This window comes from Dipodomys spectabilis, unplaced genomic scaffold (assembly GCF_019054845.1).
Source record: "Dipodomys spectabilis isolate Male_0828 unplaced genomic scaffold, ASM1905484v1 ptg000050l, whole genome shotgun sequence".
Taxonomy (NCBI): domain Eukaryota; kingdom Metazoa; phylum Chordata; class Mammalia; order Rodentia; family Heteromyidae; genus Dipodomys; species Dipodomys spectabilis.
This window is the reverse complement of record NW_024870727.1, coordinates 2976100-2992268: the sequence shown is the minus strand read 5'-3', so window position 1 is coordinate 2992268 and position 16169 is coordinate 2976100. Positions and strand designations below refer to the sequence as shown.

At 36.9% G+C, this 16169-nt stretch overlaps 1 protein-coding gene across 4 annotated transcripts in view; it reads right to left on the bottom strand.

Annotated features, from left to right (window-relative positions):
• The window catches only part of Tbl1xr1 (TBL1X receptor 1), a 157888-nt gene that overhangs the window by 30527 nt on the left and 111192 nt on the right, over positions 1-16169 (bottom strand). For all 4 annotated transcript variants that reach the window (XM_042678894.1, XM_042678895.1, XM_042678897.1 and 1 more), the window contains one exon: positions 10683-10785. In XM_042678894.1, coding sequence (XP_042534828.1) covers positions 10683-10740 — 58 coding nt within the window. In that variant the 5' untranslated portion in view covers positions 10741-10785. The remainder of the gene's footprint in view (positions 1-10682; positions 10786-16169) is intronic.

Here is a 16169-nt window from a genome sequence, read left to right as displayed (position 1 = left end):
TCCTACTGAGCTGGGTGCTCAGCTTCATATGCTACTTCAATGTATGAGATGAAAGCTTTAAAAACTGTTTGCCACATTGTACTAACTCATCTAAATGAACTCCGGGGGGTGGGGACACACCAATGAAAAACAGGTTTCTCCATCTCCTTCAACAATTACTTATTTTAACTTGAAATATTTAAAACCACAACACTCACAAAACAAAAACCTTGTCTTTCTTTTTTAAATGAAAGTATAGCTCAAATTGAAAAGTAATTATAAGCTGATAGACACAGATGTAGTTATTTTCTTTAGTAATATTATGGTGTAAGTCCCATGACCGACAAAAAAAAAAATTTGCTGTAATATTTTAAAACAATTCAAAATGTAAAATCACACAGAATATGTTAAAAAATCACAACATTTAAATGAATATGTGATTAGATTTTGGTTTCTGACTAAAGTGATTTAACATGCCTAACAAATCTGTTGTGCAGCCTGTTTTCCCTAGTTTTTCAGTGTTTAGTACATGTTATCTTTACATTCTAGTTTTAGGCTACTCCTGGCATTCATGAACAGTCCTATAGTAAAATACTGTGGGCTCACAAATACTACGAAGTATTTAATCACTTTATTGATAGTCAAAGCACACCTAATTTCATTTCTCTTCCTTCTTTCTTCCTTAGCTCAGATAAACATTCTCTTATCCTACCTACCCTGACTGGGAGGGGTAAGAAATAATTTTTAAAAAAATGCAACCTACAGACAAGATTATGATTAAATATAGCTACAGTATCCAGCTCAATCCTAGCTCACAAAATATAATGGGGGGGGGGGGGGGGGAGACTGTCATTTTAAATTATTCTGTCAAGAAACCAGCAACTTCTTGAGTGTGACTAGATTCCTTGCCAGGAAAGAATTAAGAAAAAGGGTTCAGGATGGCAATGAAAACCCACAGCAGTGATGGTGAAGCTATTGTATTGTTTTAATTCATACACTCTCTAATAACTTCAATAATCAAAACTAGGTAGGAAGCCAAAAAGTTGTAAGTGGCTTAGAGATTTAAGAATATTTGGAGAGAGAAGGTATCATTTCTGGAGGACTTAAACCGGAGACCATAAACATACTACATGATAATCTGGATTAATAGGAAATAGGAAGAGAGTAAGGATTCAAATTCAGACATCCTGTTTCCCTAGAAAAGTGAACATGTGGTCATGGACAAAGCTAAGATTGAGATGAAGCTCTTACTTTCTGACAGAGTAAGGGTACATGATATTTTCTGTTCTCAACTGAGGGTCTTAGAAAGTGGCATAAGCAATGCATGAAACATGATAACATGTTATTAACTATACTTGGTGCCAGGACTTCAAAAATGTTCTGACTCACTTAAAATTTATCAAATGTACATGAAGTTCATAATTTCTGTATACTCCATCCCTGGGTACAATTTAATAAACAAAACTGTTGCATTTAGACTCTACTGAATTTGCATACAGATTTAAGGTCAGATTAATACAGTAACTAAGTATATCCTGGAAGTGCAGGTGGAACTGTGCAGCTATTTCTAACTGGAGAGCTGTATACAGCTTCAGTTTGTCAGACCTGAAGCCTCCCAGGTACTTATGTGCAAAGGAAGGCATGCCAAAGTGTTCAGTGAGTGCTTTCAGCTAACAAGGAAACACCCTGGCCAAGTTACTAGCATTGTTTTGACACTGCTCATTAGTGTTCACCTAAAGAAGGTTCACACTTACACATTTTGATTAAATAAATGTTCAATTCAACTAAAATGTTTTATTTTTATTACAGTATTACACCCAGGTGAAAAATCATATTCAAAAGTTTTTATCTTTCCTTTCCCCCAAACTTTTATCATTGGAAACTTCTGGTCTTACTTCATTAGACCTCAAAGTTATAGTCCTAATAACTTCCACCTCTTTCTTGCCTCTAGCATCCAACCATTTGCCAGATTTTATCATTCAATCTCCAAATTCTATCTCCTTATCTTCTCTAGTCTCTCATTATCTCTCCTTGGCTGCAAGGAACTGAGTTTAGTAGTCTTCAATCAACCACTGCTTGGCCTATCCCTGCGGTAGGCTTCCTTCTTTCTTACCACATCCAGTACATCTGCCAAACTACTGCTTAGATGATGTATAAAACTAAAACTGATCATATGACCCCTGTGTCCTTCTTAATACACTTCTATATATTACAGCTATTTTTGTAATCTAGACCTGCCTATATCTTGAGTCTCATCTCCCCAAACCCACACTCAAGGTAGCCTTCCTCCTACTTCACATTTAAAACTTATATGATGACAAACTACAGGTAACATCTTCAATATGCTATGCTACGCAACAATATATGGCTAAGCTTTGCTCTTTTGTTCTTCTCCCCTAAGTGAACAGACATGAGGCCTTTATTGCCACAGGACTAATCGGTTTCTACCATACTGACCCATGTACAGCAAATACCACACTGTGGGCATCTACCTGTACATTCATGATATATGCATACTGACTACACTTGGCTGCCTAAGAAAGGGTTGAAATCTAAAATCCTTTAATTCAGAGAACTAGTAGATGAATTGACAAGCAATTCAATAAGCATTTGTTCAATTAGGATACAATTCTTCTAGAATCTGTTTTGTCCTATCTATGACTCTAGACAAAGCATATATAACTTGAACTTTCCTTGAAAAGCAATGTAAAAGGCTTATGCCAAAAACTTTTTAAGTGCTCATTATCTAAATATATTTGTAAGAGGCACTTTTGTGAAGTTTTTGATTTGCATCATTCTGAAAACTGCTAATATCTAGCATGCTTACTTAGAAACAGCATCCTTTCTTTTCAGAGGTAAGAGCATACCTAACATAAATAGCATCCATGTAAGACTTGTAAAGTAATTGAAATTTTAGCTGACAGAAGAGCTGGAGAGAAAGACAGTCTCGGGGCTAGGAAGGTGGCTCAGTGGTAGAGCACTTGCCTTGCATGCTCAAGGCCCTGGGTTCGATTCTTCAGCACCACAAAAGAAAAGAACCAGAAGTGGCGCTGTGGCTCAAGTGGTAGAGTGCTAGCCTTGAGCTGAAGAGCTGAGGGATAGCACCAGGCCCAGAGTTCAGGCCCCACGACCGGCCCCCCCCCCTCCGCCCTCTCAAAAAAGAGAAAGACAGTCTCTCAGTCATAGAAGACCTTTTATGTATTGTTTATTTTAGGCGATGTTTTTCCTTGAGATGTTAGGAAGGTGTTAGGATCTCAAAGGAGTGATAGTACTTCAAAGCCTGGCAACACTAATTTGCAAAGAGAGTACAGGAATGGGAAAATGAACCATGAACATCCTACTTATGGCATAGGGTATGTGGATGTTTTATAATTTGGGGGGGGGGGGGGGAGGGGGGGGGGAGAAGCAACAAAACAACAACAACAACAAAACAAGCCAGGTACCCACTGTTCATAATTGTAATGCTAGCTACTCAGGAGGCTGAGATCTGAGGATGGCAGTTCCAGTTTAAAGCCAGTCCTGGCTGGAAAGTCCATGAGACTATCTCCAATTAATCACCAAAAAGGTGGAAGTGGAGCTGTGGCTAAAGTGGTACAGTGTTAGATTTCGGTGTTCAAAAAGAAAAAGAAAAAGAAAAAAACAGTTCAGGAACAATGCCCAGGTCTTGAGTTCAAGCTCTAGGACTAGTGCGCGTGCACATGCACACACGCACACACACACACACACAAATGCAAGTCTCAACTATGAGGACAACAGTGTCCTAGTTTGTAGGGAGAGGGGAGACAACAACCTGATGTATTCAATGTTCTATTTATGCTCAGGGCAGAAAAGCCCAGAAAATTAAATTTCTGTTCATTTCACAATATACTTCCTTTATCCCCAAATCTACTTTCAGCTTTTCCCTCCAGATTCAGGTTTTACAAAAGGTATAAAGGAGAAGAGGAAAATGCTGTAGCTAGCTTGGAAACATGAGGTATTCAATTCTGTGCCCTAATTTTGCTCCAAAATATAAGGCCGGGGCAAATCTCAGTGGTAGAGCACTTGCACAAATCTCAGTGGTAGAGCACTTACACAAAGCGCTGGGCTCAATTCTTAGCACTATCTCTCTTTTGTCCCTCACAAAATAACCTGTAACTAATTTTTAACTGGATTCAATTTTCTGGAATAATTTCAATAGCATAATTTCTAGCAAATGAATTTATTTGACCACTGAATTATTCACTCCATAGCTTGACATTTGGACTTATCTCACACATCTGCATGTATTTTTCTCTTTATTAGGAAAGATTCACATGGAAGCTGAAGGGGATATAAGCATTTTAAAGGAGGTCTTCATGATTGCTTTAAACCTCACGCAGATGTGTAGTGGCATTAGAAATGTATTATACTTCTTTCTATCCTTGCTATGCTGACTATTCCTTAAAAAAAAATAATGATGGTAAGATTACTAATTAAGAATGATTACTAATTAAGCTTTCTGGGTTTTTTGGTGCTCATCCAAATGTGAACTCATCGCATTCTTGCTTGGCTTTTTCTACTCAAAGCCACAACTCTACTTCTGGCTTTTTGCTGGTTAACTAAAGATAAAAGTCTCAGTTTTCTTTCTTTCTTTTTTTAATTTGCTGGTCATGGGACCTGAATTCAGGGCCTGGGCGCTGTCCCTCAGCTCTTCAGCTCAAGGCTAGCACTCTACCACTTGAGCCACAGCACCATTTCTGGCCTTTTCTGACTATGTGGTGCTCAGGAATCGAACCCAGGGCCTCATGCATGCAAGGCAAGCACTCTAACACTAAGCTACCTTCCAAGCCCCTCAGAGTTTTCTTAGAACTGATGTCAAACTAAGACTCTTAGATCTCAGCCTCCTGAATAAGTAGAATTATAGGCTGAGTCACCAGTGTCCATCTTAAATCCAGACATTTTAATGTTTATTTTCTAATGACTCCTATCCTTTGAAAAATGAATCAAGTAAAAATGTGTAGTAGAAATTCTGTTAAGTGAGTTATAGTTACGAACAAAGAAACTCTGATGTGGAAGAATAAACATATAAACTCTTATTAGCACCCATGACATGTTTCCCGTTAATTGTTGAAGTGCACAACTATCATGTGTCAAAGTAAAAGTAGGAGCCTACTCACACTGTAGCTGGTCATCTAACACAAAAAGTATAAGGTAAACTGAAGGTGGACGTTCAAATCCTGAGCTTTCTCACTCTGGTTTATGGCTAAGGGTAAATTACTGACTACCAGTTTAACCTGACTCTCCTACAATCCATTCTTATAGTCTGTTTACACTTGGCACTGGGAATGAGGTATGTACGAAGTCCATTATCTTTTTTGAGCCAACAGAAACTGCACTGTCACTTTATTGGTGGCATTAATCATTATAGGGGCTCACAGAGAGAACTATTCAAGGCAAATGAATTGAGCTATATGGTATATAGAACCTTAAGTTACACACACATTCACATGATTGATGTGTACTTGTACACATCAATACTTATGTGAAATACTTGGGGCGAGTATGTGCTTCAGACTCCGCATAGTAGAGCATCTGCAAATCCATGCAAGAGACATGCAGGGCCTGTATATCTTGGGACTGGACCCAAGGTGAAACACTCAATTCATTTATAGTTCATACTAGTGTGAAGGTGATTATGGTATTCTAACTCCAGTGTACGTTTAACTAAGGCCAATCACATGAGGGCAGGTGTGGGGTTTTCTTCTATATGCACCATGACTTCATATTCTGTTTTCTATTTTGAAGCAATCTGGATTTAGATGAGGGATGTTAATCCTCTATAACACTTGAAGTGAGTGCCAAATCAGAAAAAGTACTGTGGTGTAGGATATAGCAGGAGATGTGACACCTTTGGAAAAGGTTTGCGAGTAAATAGTAAAGGAAAGTAGGGTCCAGGAGAGACCCTACTTGTTAAGTCAAGATATATCATCACTTTGAAATAATAACATTGGGAGACACAAAATAGCTACAATTGCAGGTGTGAGCCACTGATCCATGACTAAAAGTATGAGGTATTTCTTTTTTAAGTAACAGTATTCACAAATCAGAAAAGAATTCAGTTTAGTAATTAGGGTCTTTTGTGTTTGCAAGTTTTGGTTACTTTTTCAAATATAAGCTGTTTCCTAACACCCAACAGTCCAGGATATCATCAATAGCAAAGTCATTATAAAGCTCTTCACAAGTAAGAGAGTGGGGCCTAGTATAAAATAAAAACAAAACAACAAGCTCAAGCCCCACAGAAGAAGAAAGAGAGGGCTGTGAAGGTGGATCAGTGGTAGAGTGCATGGTAAAGTGCATGCATGAGACCCTGGGTTTGATTCCTCAGCACCACATAAACAGAAAAAGCCAGAAGTGGAGGTATGGCTCAAGTGGTAGAGCACTAACCTTGAGCTGAGGGACAGCGCCCAGGCCCCATGACCGACCCCCCCCCAAAAAAAAGAAGAAGAAAGAAATAAGAAGGAAGGAAGAAGGAAGAAGAAGAAGAAAAGAACAAAACCAGAAATCTATAGGAACCAAGGGAAGGGGTAGACCACATGGGATATTTAAGATCCGAATCAGCTCCTCTACCCAAGTACCCAGGTTTTATTATATAACTTATCTTGTACCACAAGGTACCTATCTACACAGATACTCATATATCTGTATGAGTTATTATCCTTAGGCAAACTAATGAATCAAGTCAATTGTTGCTTATAGTATCACATGTTAATTCCTTGGCATTTTCTATTTATCTAAAAAAAAAAAAAGACAAAAAAGAAAAGAAAAGCACTTAAAACATATGAAATTGGGTGGGGAGGTGGTAAAGACTTAACAATATCTTCCAAATAACTTAGGTGATTTTATTTTCCTTGGAGGTGGGAGGCCACAGTTCATTTAACATTAACACTGCTTGGTGTGAATGGATGTACTAAACAGGATTTCTGAACCACATTTTAAACAAAACTTTCCTAAGTTGTTTCTCAACTTTCTGACTGAAAGCCTTTAGAAAATGAGATAGCTGAGGCTATTTTCTTCTCTGTTCCAAAGTCTTCACAAAAAAGACCTCTGAACATCTCTGCAGAGCATCTCTCTGCCATGAGTGTTCCTTTTCTACACATTTGCCAAACCAATACAGTGTTCTTCTATAGAGAAGGCAGGAAAATCTTTCAAGAGAAATAGCTATGAGCTTAAAGCAATTTGTATTTCTTAAATGCTTAATCACAAATCACCTACAAATATCCCTTGCATGTTATGACACTAAATACACTGAATCACCAAAGGAGCCCAGGGAATGAATGCTGGGTTTGACCAGGAGATTCCAAACTAGAATCTACTGCAAAATGGCCATATTTACATATAAATAGAAATCACAACCAAGAAAGGGCTTCTGGAGTACAAGGGAAATACATGTATTTATGCCACACTAAAATTTTTGTTGTGGATGAGATTCCAAATTCAATCTGAACTGTCCTGGGTTCTCAGAACTAGCTCTCTACTGTTTCCGTTTCTGAAAGCACTTTCAGAAATCTCATAGCATCCTTTATTGACAAAAACATTCCTCATTATTCCTGTGAACACTGCCCACAAATATAATTATACCAGAATAGTTAGTGGCAGTTCTTTAGAAGTATTACTACAACCTCATCTCAGTATATATACATTTTTTCCTGTTTCTGACTTTTGCTTTTCAACTTTAGTAGAGGTCTATGAATATCTGGGGTCTTTGTAAAATGCACATTCCTGGGCCCAATTTGACATTTCTTAAGAGATCCTGATGTACGAGGCGGCCAAAGCATCAAACTTTATAATTCTGCTAGAGAAAGTTCTTAAATTTGTGTCGTTATATTCCCAGAACAAGTTTAATCCTCCCATAAATCATAATGTAAATGGGAAGCTACAATTTTTTAGGCGTGTACTCTGGTCCTGGGGCTTGAACTCAGGGTCTGGGTACTGTTTTTGACCTTTTTTGTTCAAAGCTAGTGGTCTATCACTTTGAGCCAAAACTCCATTTCCAGCTTATTTTTTCTGTAGTTAATTGGAGACAGGAGTCTTAAAGACATTCTTGCCTGTGCTGGTGTCAAGTCTTGATCCTCAAAGCTCAGCCTCCTGAGAAGTTAGCATTGTTACATGTATGAACTACAAGTACGGGTTGGAAGCTACAATTTTTATGAAGGTATTATTCTTATTTAAGAGCTTCTGCTACTTAATAACATACTTAAAACCACCAGTACAGGGGCTGGGAAGCTGACTTAATGGTAGAGTGCTTACCTAGCATGCATGAAGCCCTGGCTTAGATTCCTCAGTACCACATACACAGAAAAGGTGGGAAGTGGTGCTGTGGCTCAAGGTAGAGTGCTACCCTTGAGCAAAAGAAGCTCAGGGACAGTGCCAGGGCCCTGAGTTCAAGCTCTACAGGTGGCAAAAAATAATAATAATTCATTGTACAAAAAAGTACTAAACTTAAAAACTTCACTTCTTACAATAAACAGACTTAAAAGGTACATACCAAAGTTTTTAAAACTGTATTTCTTGATTTATATTGTAACTTAAAACACTTAAAAACACAAACTTTAAAAAAGTTCTTCTCAGAAGTGGCGCTGTGGCTCAAGTAGAAGAGTGCTTGCCTTGAGCTGAAGAGTGCAGAGATAGCGCCCAAGCCCAGAGTTCAAGCCCCACCACCACCAAAAAAAAAAAAAAAAAAAAAAAACTTTTCTGAGACCACAACTTCAGAGAATTGCAAATATTTAATGACTAAATATTTCAGAAATTAAATCAGAATGTTATCTTACTGCCCCTTTTTCCCAACTATATTGTCTTGAAAAGGGCAATCTGAGTTCACTCACTCAACTCGCTCCAGGCTGGTCTGCCCTAGCTCACCTTTGCACAGGCTAAGCCACCAAATACAATTGAGTTATCCAACAACAGTAATGTCATAATGGTTTGAACTAAAAAGTTGCCTTTTAAAAATAGCAATAAACCTTTATAATAATCTATTCTCATTTACCAATCCCCCACGATGGTTTTTGTTTGTCCAAAAGCCCCAAAGACTCTGGTCTGGTCAGATTCAAGCAGAAACCAGTGTTTTCACTCAATAAATCTTTTCCATTTTGGCTAAATGTACTAAATGTACTATGGCATTCATAGGTTATATACATAATAATTTTTGTGGTCATGATTTTTTGACTTTATCAATCATGTTATTCAGTCCTGGAAGTCCTCATTTGGATCTGCCATATCAGCATACGCAAAAGAATACCTATTAATTTATTCCCAGTTATGTTAATTTCTTGTACCTCTGCTTCCCTGTCTTTAAAGCTGAAGACTATTTTAGCAGTTCATATATCCTAGGAATAAAAAACACATTGTAAATAGATAACACCAACCCATTTAAAAAGGCTCATGATAATGCTTGATAATAAATGTACTCACTACCATGCTCGCGTAATTGTAACCCCTCTATACGGTATTTTCACAATAAAAAAACTTATTAATAATAAAAAAAAGGCTCATGACTAGAAACAAATCAGCAACAATGGGAATTATAACCTAAAGCCATATTTGCCTTCCTGTAATTGAAAGAACTAGCTCTGCCCTATAAGAATGATTCAAAGCTGGGTGCCGGTGGCTCACACCTGTAATCCTAACTACTCAGGAGAGTGAGATCTGAGGATCCCAGTTCAAAGCCAGCCAGGGCAGGAAAAGTCCGTGAGACTCTGATCTCCAATAAACCACTAGAAAACTAGAAGTGGCTCTGTGGCTCAAGCAGTAGAATGCTTGCCTTGAGCTGAAGAGCGTAGGGAGAGCGCCCAGGCCCAGAGTTCAAGCCCCATGACCGACCCCCACCCCCCAAAAAAAGAATGATTCAAATCTCAAAATGATATACACAGAGGGTTTAGTATCCCATACACATACCACTATTCTATCTTTCAGTCTTCTCTCACAACTACTACAATCAATTTTTATATTACACCTTAACTTGCTTAAAAAATATAGTAAACTTAAGGTATAGTTTCTAAAATCCATTTCTAGATTGGTGGTTGTCACTTCCCACCTGTACCTAATAGTCATTCTTCTTTCTCACCATCCTGTGTCCATGTACATCAAACAACTTCCTCTCCCATGTTTGCATTTTATATGCTCAATAAATGTGCATTGTTCCTTCTTGTTTTACAACGAAACCTCTGAAATCTACAAAACTTGACCACTCATTTATTAGTAATAAATGGCTTTCACTGGTCTATATTTACAATCACCACAATACAGTAATGAAAATTGAAATCAAGGCTGCATATATTCAATTGCAGTAATATTTGTGAAAGCATTCTGAAAAAAAAAATCAGCTAATATCTAATTAGGAACATAACATTAACTAAGCTTAGGCTATGCATATGACGGTTTCTGAGAATTATATGTTCCTTCTACGCAGGTATAATAATATCACTTCATAACAAATTGTAAAAATGGCCTTCGGACAGTGAAAAACAAAAACAAAACTATTACAAGTATTTGCCTATAATGATTGCAACATATTTGAAAGAGTCAGAGAGTTAAACCATGCAGTAAAACACAGCTTTAAAATAGCAGTCCAGACATCAGGAAACATACAAAGGTCAACAGTTTGGACTGATACAAATTTCAAATGCATAAAGAGTATTTTGAGAATAATAGAATAATTTGAGGCCTATTTATTTTATAAAAGTACTCACCTGACTCTTGCAAGTATCTATATACCAAGAAGTTGACCTCATCACTGCTTATACTCATCTTTATTCCCACTTAAACCATGAGGTCACAACACAGGATATAACCCTAAAAACAAAACAAAGGTCATTAAGCATTTTCTCAGAAAATATTTTAAACAAAATGTAAACAATGTTTACAAACTATTATATGATGTAATAGCATGATTTTATATTGCCTAACAATAAGCCCTAACAAAGTTACTTCTATAGTTAGTAAAATGATTACACAACCAAAACATGGCAGGTGTTTGTTTGTTTTTTTGGCACTGTAACAGTAAAATAATGAATAGAAACTTGTTAAAAAAAAAAAAGTCTTTAGCATCATATTTAACAATTATACTGTGACATAAAAAGTTGTTTCTCTTTACTTTTATCAACGAGAAAAATATAGCAAAATTTAAAAATCAAGAATATTAGTTATTTAGGAGAAAAAAACGACTTTAGACCACTGGGTAAGGGAAGAACCACAAGGCAAGTACTGTAGCTTTAAGTACTCTGGTGATTTGTTATGTTTTACTTGTCAACATGCAATGCTCAAATCTTAAATATCCAGGTATGCATAAAGACAGAGAGGTCAGAATACAGTTCCCAAAACTCAAATGAAATTCTCTTACTGCACATATTTAAATCTTGAATACAGAGGGAGAAAGGACAACTGACAGGATTTTTCTTTGTATAATTATTCTTACCCATTCTCACATCAGAATACCAATTTAAAAGCTAGCAATCTTTTCTGTTTAGAGCCAGACAGCAAACAAATATTTCCAGTTTTCTCAGCTCTACATCTGTTATAACTATATGCAGAGTTGTCTACATTATGTTATAAAAGCAGTAATATGTAAATAAATGTTGATTCATTCCAATAAAACTAACTATATTGACATTATTATAATTTGAGTTTCATAGTTATTGTTGTACATTATTAGTTCTTTTTTCCCCCTGCTGAACACTTAAAAATGGTAGCTTGGCTGGACTTGGTCCCATAGATGGCAGTTTATTGACTTTTTTGGGGGGGTGCTGATCCTGGGGTTTGAACTGAGGACCTGGGAATTGTCTCTGAAAATTTTTGCTCAAGGCTCTTTTGGTGGTTAACTGAAGATAAGACTTTCCTGCTCACGCTGGCTTTGAACTGCAATTCTCAGATCTCATCCTGTAGTCCCTTATGTTTCTACTTCCCTTGTTTTAGTCAAGTGAAATTCTCAGTTACTTGTATTATTTCAAGTGATTATCCAAATAAGCGTTGATTATATGTGTTAGGTAACAAAAAAAGGAAACACTACAAAGAACAAAAGATACTGGCAGAGGTGTAGTATCTTATCAGAACTACAAATGAGCACTTTGAATGGAATACTATGACAGAGCTTGAAAATATAAAGGTTATGGGGCTGGGAAGATGGCTCAGTGGTAGAGTGCTTGCCTTGCATGCCTGAGGCCCTGGGTTCGATTCCTCAGCACCACATAAGCAAAAAAGAAAAAAGCCGGAGGTGGCGCTGTGGCTCAAGTGGTAGAGCGCTAGCCTTGAGCTGAAGAGCTGAGGGACAGCGCTCAGGCCCAGAGTTCAGGCCCCACTACCGAACCCAAAAAAAAAAGAAAGAAAATATAAAGGTTATCATTTATCATGGTCACTTTCCAAGTTGGTAGGGACAAAGACAATTCATTCATTATAACCTGATACAGTAAGAAAACTTGGAACCCATACAACATACAGTTCAAGGTGCAAATAGGTAAAGAATTAAAAAAATGTTGGTGGCTTTAAGGTTTCTATAATAAATAGTGTTAGATAATCTTTTCTTTTTAATTCAAAATTTTAAGTGTATCTAATTACTTTTGTTCCTATTAGGAGTACATTATTTCTCATTCATTTGAATATTAAAGAAAACAAAGAAGAAAAGTATTCCCATTTACTTAGTACTTGCTATAAAGTATTCATAGGGCCTCTTCTGTATTTCTTCCTCATTTTAATGTGACAATGATGACGTGAGAACACCAATTCTATATATAGATCTATGACTCAGAAATGGTATTCAGACACTGAACTTTAATTACTTCCATTAGTGCAAGAAAAAACAAACAAACAAACAAAACACCAACAACAACAACAACAAAAACCTATCTCCAAAGGAGTATAAAGAAATCCTAAAGTCCTGTTGCCAATTCTAAATCATGACATATGTTGTCAAATGCCCAAGTACAAGGCAAGCTATCAAGGTACAGTTTACAACAGACTGCCATACACAGAAATGACATCCTAAGTGGTCAGGCAAGACTGCTGTCACACAAAGACCACTGTAATTCCACTAAATAACAGCCTTTAAACATGCAGAACCATTTACAAAAATTGTGTTATTTGAGGTGTGCTTTTATTCCCACTGCAAAGCAAAATTTATCAGCTGCCAAGCTACTCACTGGGTCATCACAGCAAACTATATAAAACTGTCCCTCTAAAACAAAGATAGATGAGGACAATACCATTTCTTTAATCTAGTGAGCTTATTATACTTGACTACTAACTCAAAATGATAATATTAACAAGTGTGTGTTTGGAAGGGGAGGGAGTTGCCTCAGAATGGGAATGCTATGTGCAGACACATCTGGTCATGACATTAATAAGACCATTTGAGTATACCCAAATCCACTATGACTAAAGCCCTGGCAAGAAGACAATGTGTAGAGAAGAAATGCAATGATCAGTGAATCAACTAGAGGAGCCTCAGAAGAAACAAACCTTGCTGACACTTCAATCTCAGATGTCAAACCTCAGGATTATGAGCAAGAATATCTCTGTAGTATCTGACACCTTCCAAATCTCTAGTTTTCACTAATAGTAGCTCTAACAAATAGAGACTATCTCACCATTTTCTGAGATGAGCTTCTTTCACTGTTACCCATTCTGATCTTGGAACTCTTATATAATCAAGGGATATTCCTGTCTCAGCACTATGCCTGGCTTCTTAAAAGTTCGTAAAACTGCCAGGTGCCTGTAATACAATTACTCAGGAGGCTGAGATCTAAGGATTGTGGTTCAAAGCCAGCCCAGTCTATAGAAAGTCTATAGACTCTTATCTCCAATTAACCACCATAAAACCGGAAGTGGCGCTGTGGCTCAAGTGGTAGAGTGCTAGACTTGAGCTGCAAAGCTGAGGAACAGCAGGCCCAGAGTTCAGGCCCCACAACCAACAAAAAAAAAAAAATCTTAAAACTCTGGTTATTCACTAAAAAACTTGAAGTTTCAAAGTTAAATCCATGACTGCTTAGATCTGCCTTTATGACAATTATTTTTATGAACCTATCCTACTCTTTACACATTATTGAAGGCAAGAGGGACATGCTACAGTAATGTCTAACATTTTTTGTCCACCATCGCCCCACTGCCACAATGAAACATTTCCAGGAACAGTACCTACCCTTCACTTCCCTCTTCATTAAAAGTTATAAAAATCCAGTTTAAGGGAACAAATACCGCTTGTATGTGTTCAAAACATTATACACTGATTAAATTTTAAGATACCTTTCATACTGTATGAACTACAGATTAAAATGTGATAAAGTAAACATATTGTTAGGCTCAACTGAAATCCGGTTTACCAAAATACATTTTAAATTGTAAAGGGAAGGCAACACTAGGATTTAATTACAAGTGGAGAATCAAGAAGAAACACAGGCTCTATGTGAAATGTTTATTTCAGCTAATTTTTTAATACAAAAATCCCAGCAGAACAGATTTAAATTATTGATTTTATTAAAGCATCAGTGGCACATAGTGTATTAGCACTGAAAACTACAACTGTGGGCTTATTTCCAAACATTTTAACTGTATGTTCTCATGGCTCTGCCCAAAAGTATGTACAAAAAGAAGCAGAATGGATCTATTTAAATTAGTATTAAATGCTCTTAAATACCTTTTTAAAAAACTCAATCTTGTCGGGCACCAGTGGCTCATGCCTGTAATCCTAGCTACTCAGCAGCAGGCTAAGATTTGACTATTGTGATTCAAAGCCAATGGGGGCAGGAAAGTCTGTGAGACTCTTATCTCCAATAAACCACCAAAAAACTGGAAGTGGCATGGTGCTCAAGTGGTAGAGCACTAGCCCTGAGCTGACGAGCTGAGGGACAGTGCCCAGGCCCAGAGTTCAAGCCTCACAACCAACCAAAAAATAGAAAAAGCCCCCAAAACCTCAATTTCAGCCAGGTTAACTGTGGCTCCTCTAATCATAGCTCCTCAGGAAGCTGAGAGATCTCAGCTTAAAGCCAGCCCGGGAAAGTCCATGAGACTGTTATCGCCAATAAAAAAGCAAGAAGTGGTGCTATGGCTTCCTGCCTAGAGCAGCAGCTAAGGGGACAGCACCCAGGTCCTGAGTTCAACCCATAGGACTGGCAAAAAAAAATAAAATTGATTAAAAATTAAAAACAGAAACTTTCAATCTCAATAAATATTTTACTCACATTAGGACAAGCTATTTTTTAAATAAATTACCATTCTACATAAAATTATAAATTACACTGTAAGATATCTTCAGTAATTTGAATGTAATGTTCTAATGAGAAGCCTATAGTGTTACTACCAACAGAAACACAGGGTACAAACAAACAAAAAAACACTGAAACAAAAAAACACTGGCAAGAACACAAGGCCCTATCTGAAAAATAAAGGTTAAAAAAAAAGGCTGGGGGGAAGGGGTATGGTTCAAGTGATAGAATGCCTTTCTTAAAAGCATGAGATCCTAAGTTCAAACTACATGACAGGAGAGAGGAAGAGAGGGAGAAAGGAGAGTAGGAAAGGAGAGGAAGAAAATGAGGGAAAGACAGAAAGAGTGCATTAATGCTCAAGTTTGTGAAAAATGAGATTTTAACATAAAGTTCACAGTAAACAGAAGACCGGGTCGAATCCCAAGGACTATTACTAAAGAATGAAGAGCAAAAAAAAGGGGAAAGAAGTATATCCAAATTTATTTTTTAAATGATTTTGACTTGGAAAATTTCCAACTGTATGTGTTTGTAAGGCCAGAGGATTTTTTTTTCACTGTTTATTTCAACTATAATACATTCCAACCCATGAATGCAAAAGCAGCTGTGAAATTCTGTCATTTATTAAGCCAGAGACTAAACTGGGCAAAAATGTAAAAAAGTATTCCAATCTTCTCATCATATAATTTGTCTTGGAAAATACATGATTTATGCTAATATGTGGTGCATGCTACTATGTTGTGTATGTTAAAATGTATAATTTCATAATGTGCAATAAATGAAATTTAACTCTAAAACATACCAGAAGACTGTAACTTGGAAATTTTCTGACACTATACCTTGTACACAAAGTTCTTTCTAGACAGCCACCATACACAACGATTTTACTAAAAATTACCTCTTAAATCATGAATTTATTTATTACTTTTCTGAGCTCTATCTTCTATGTCTGCTACTTTTTTAGGACCTGAACACTATGATTTTAAG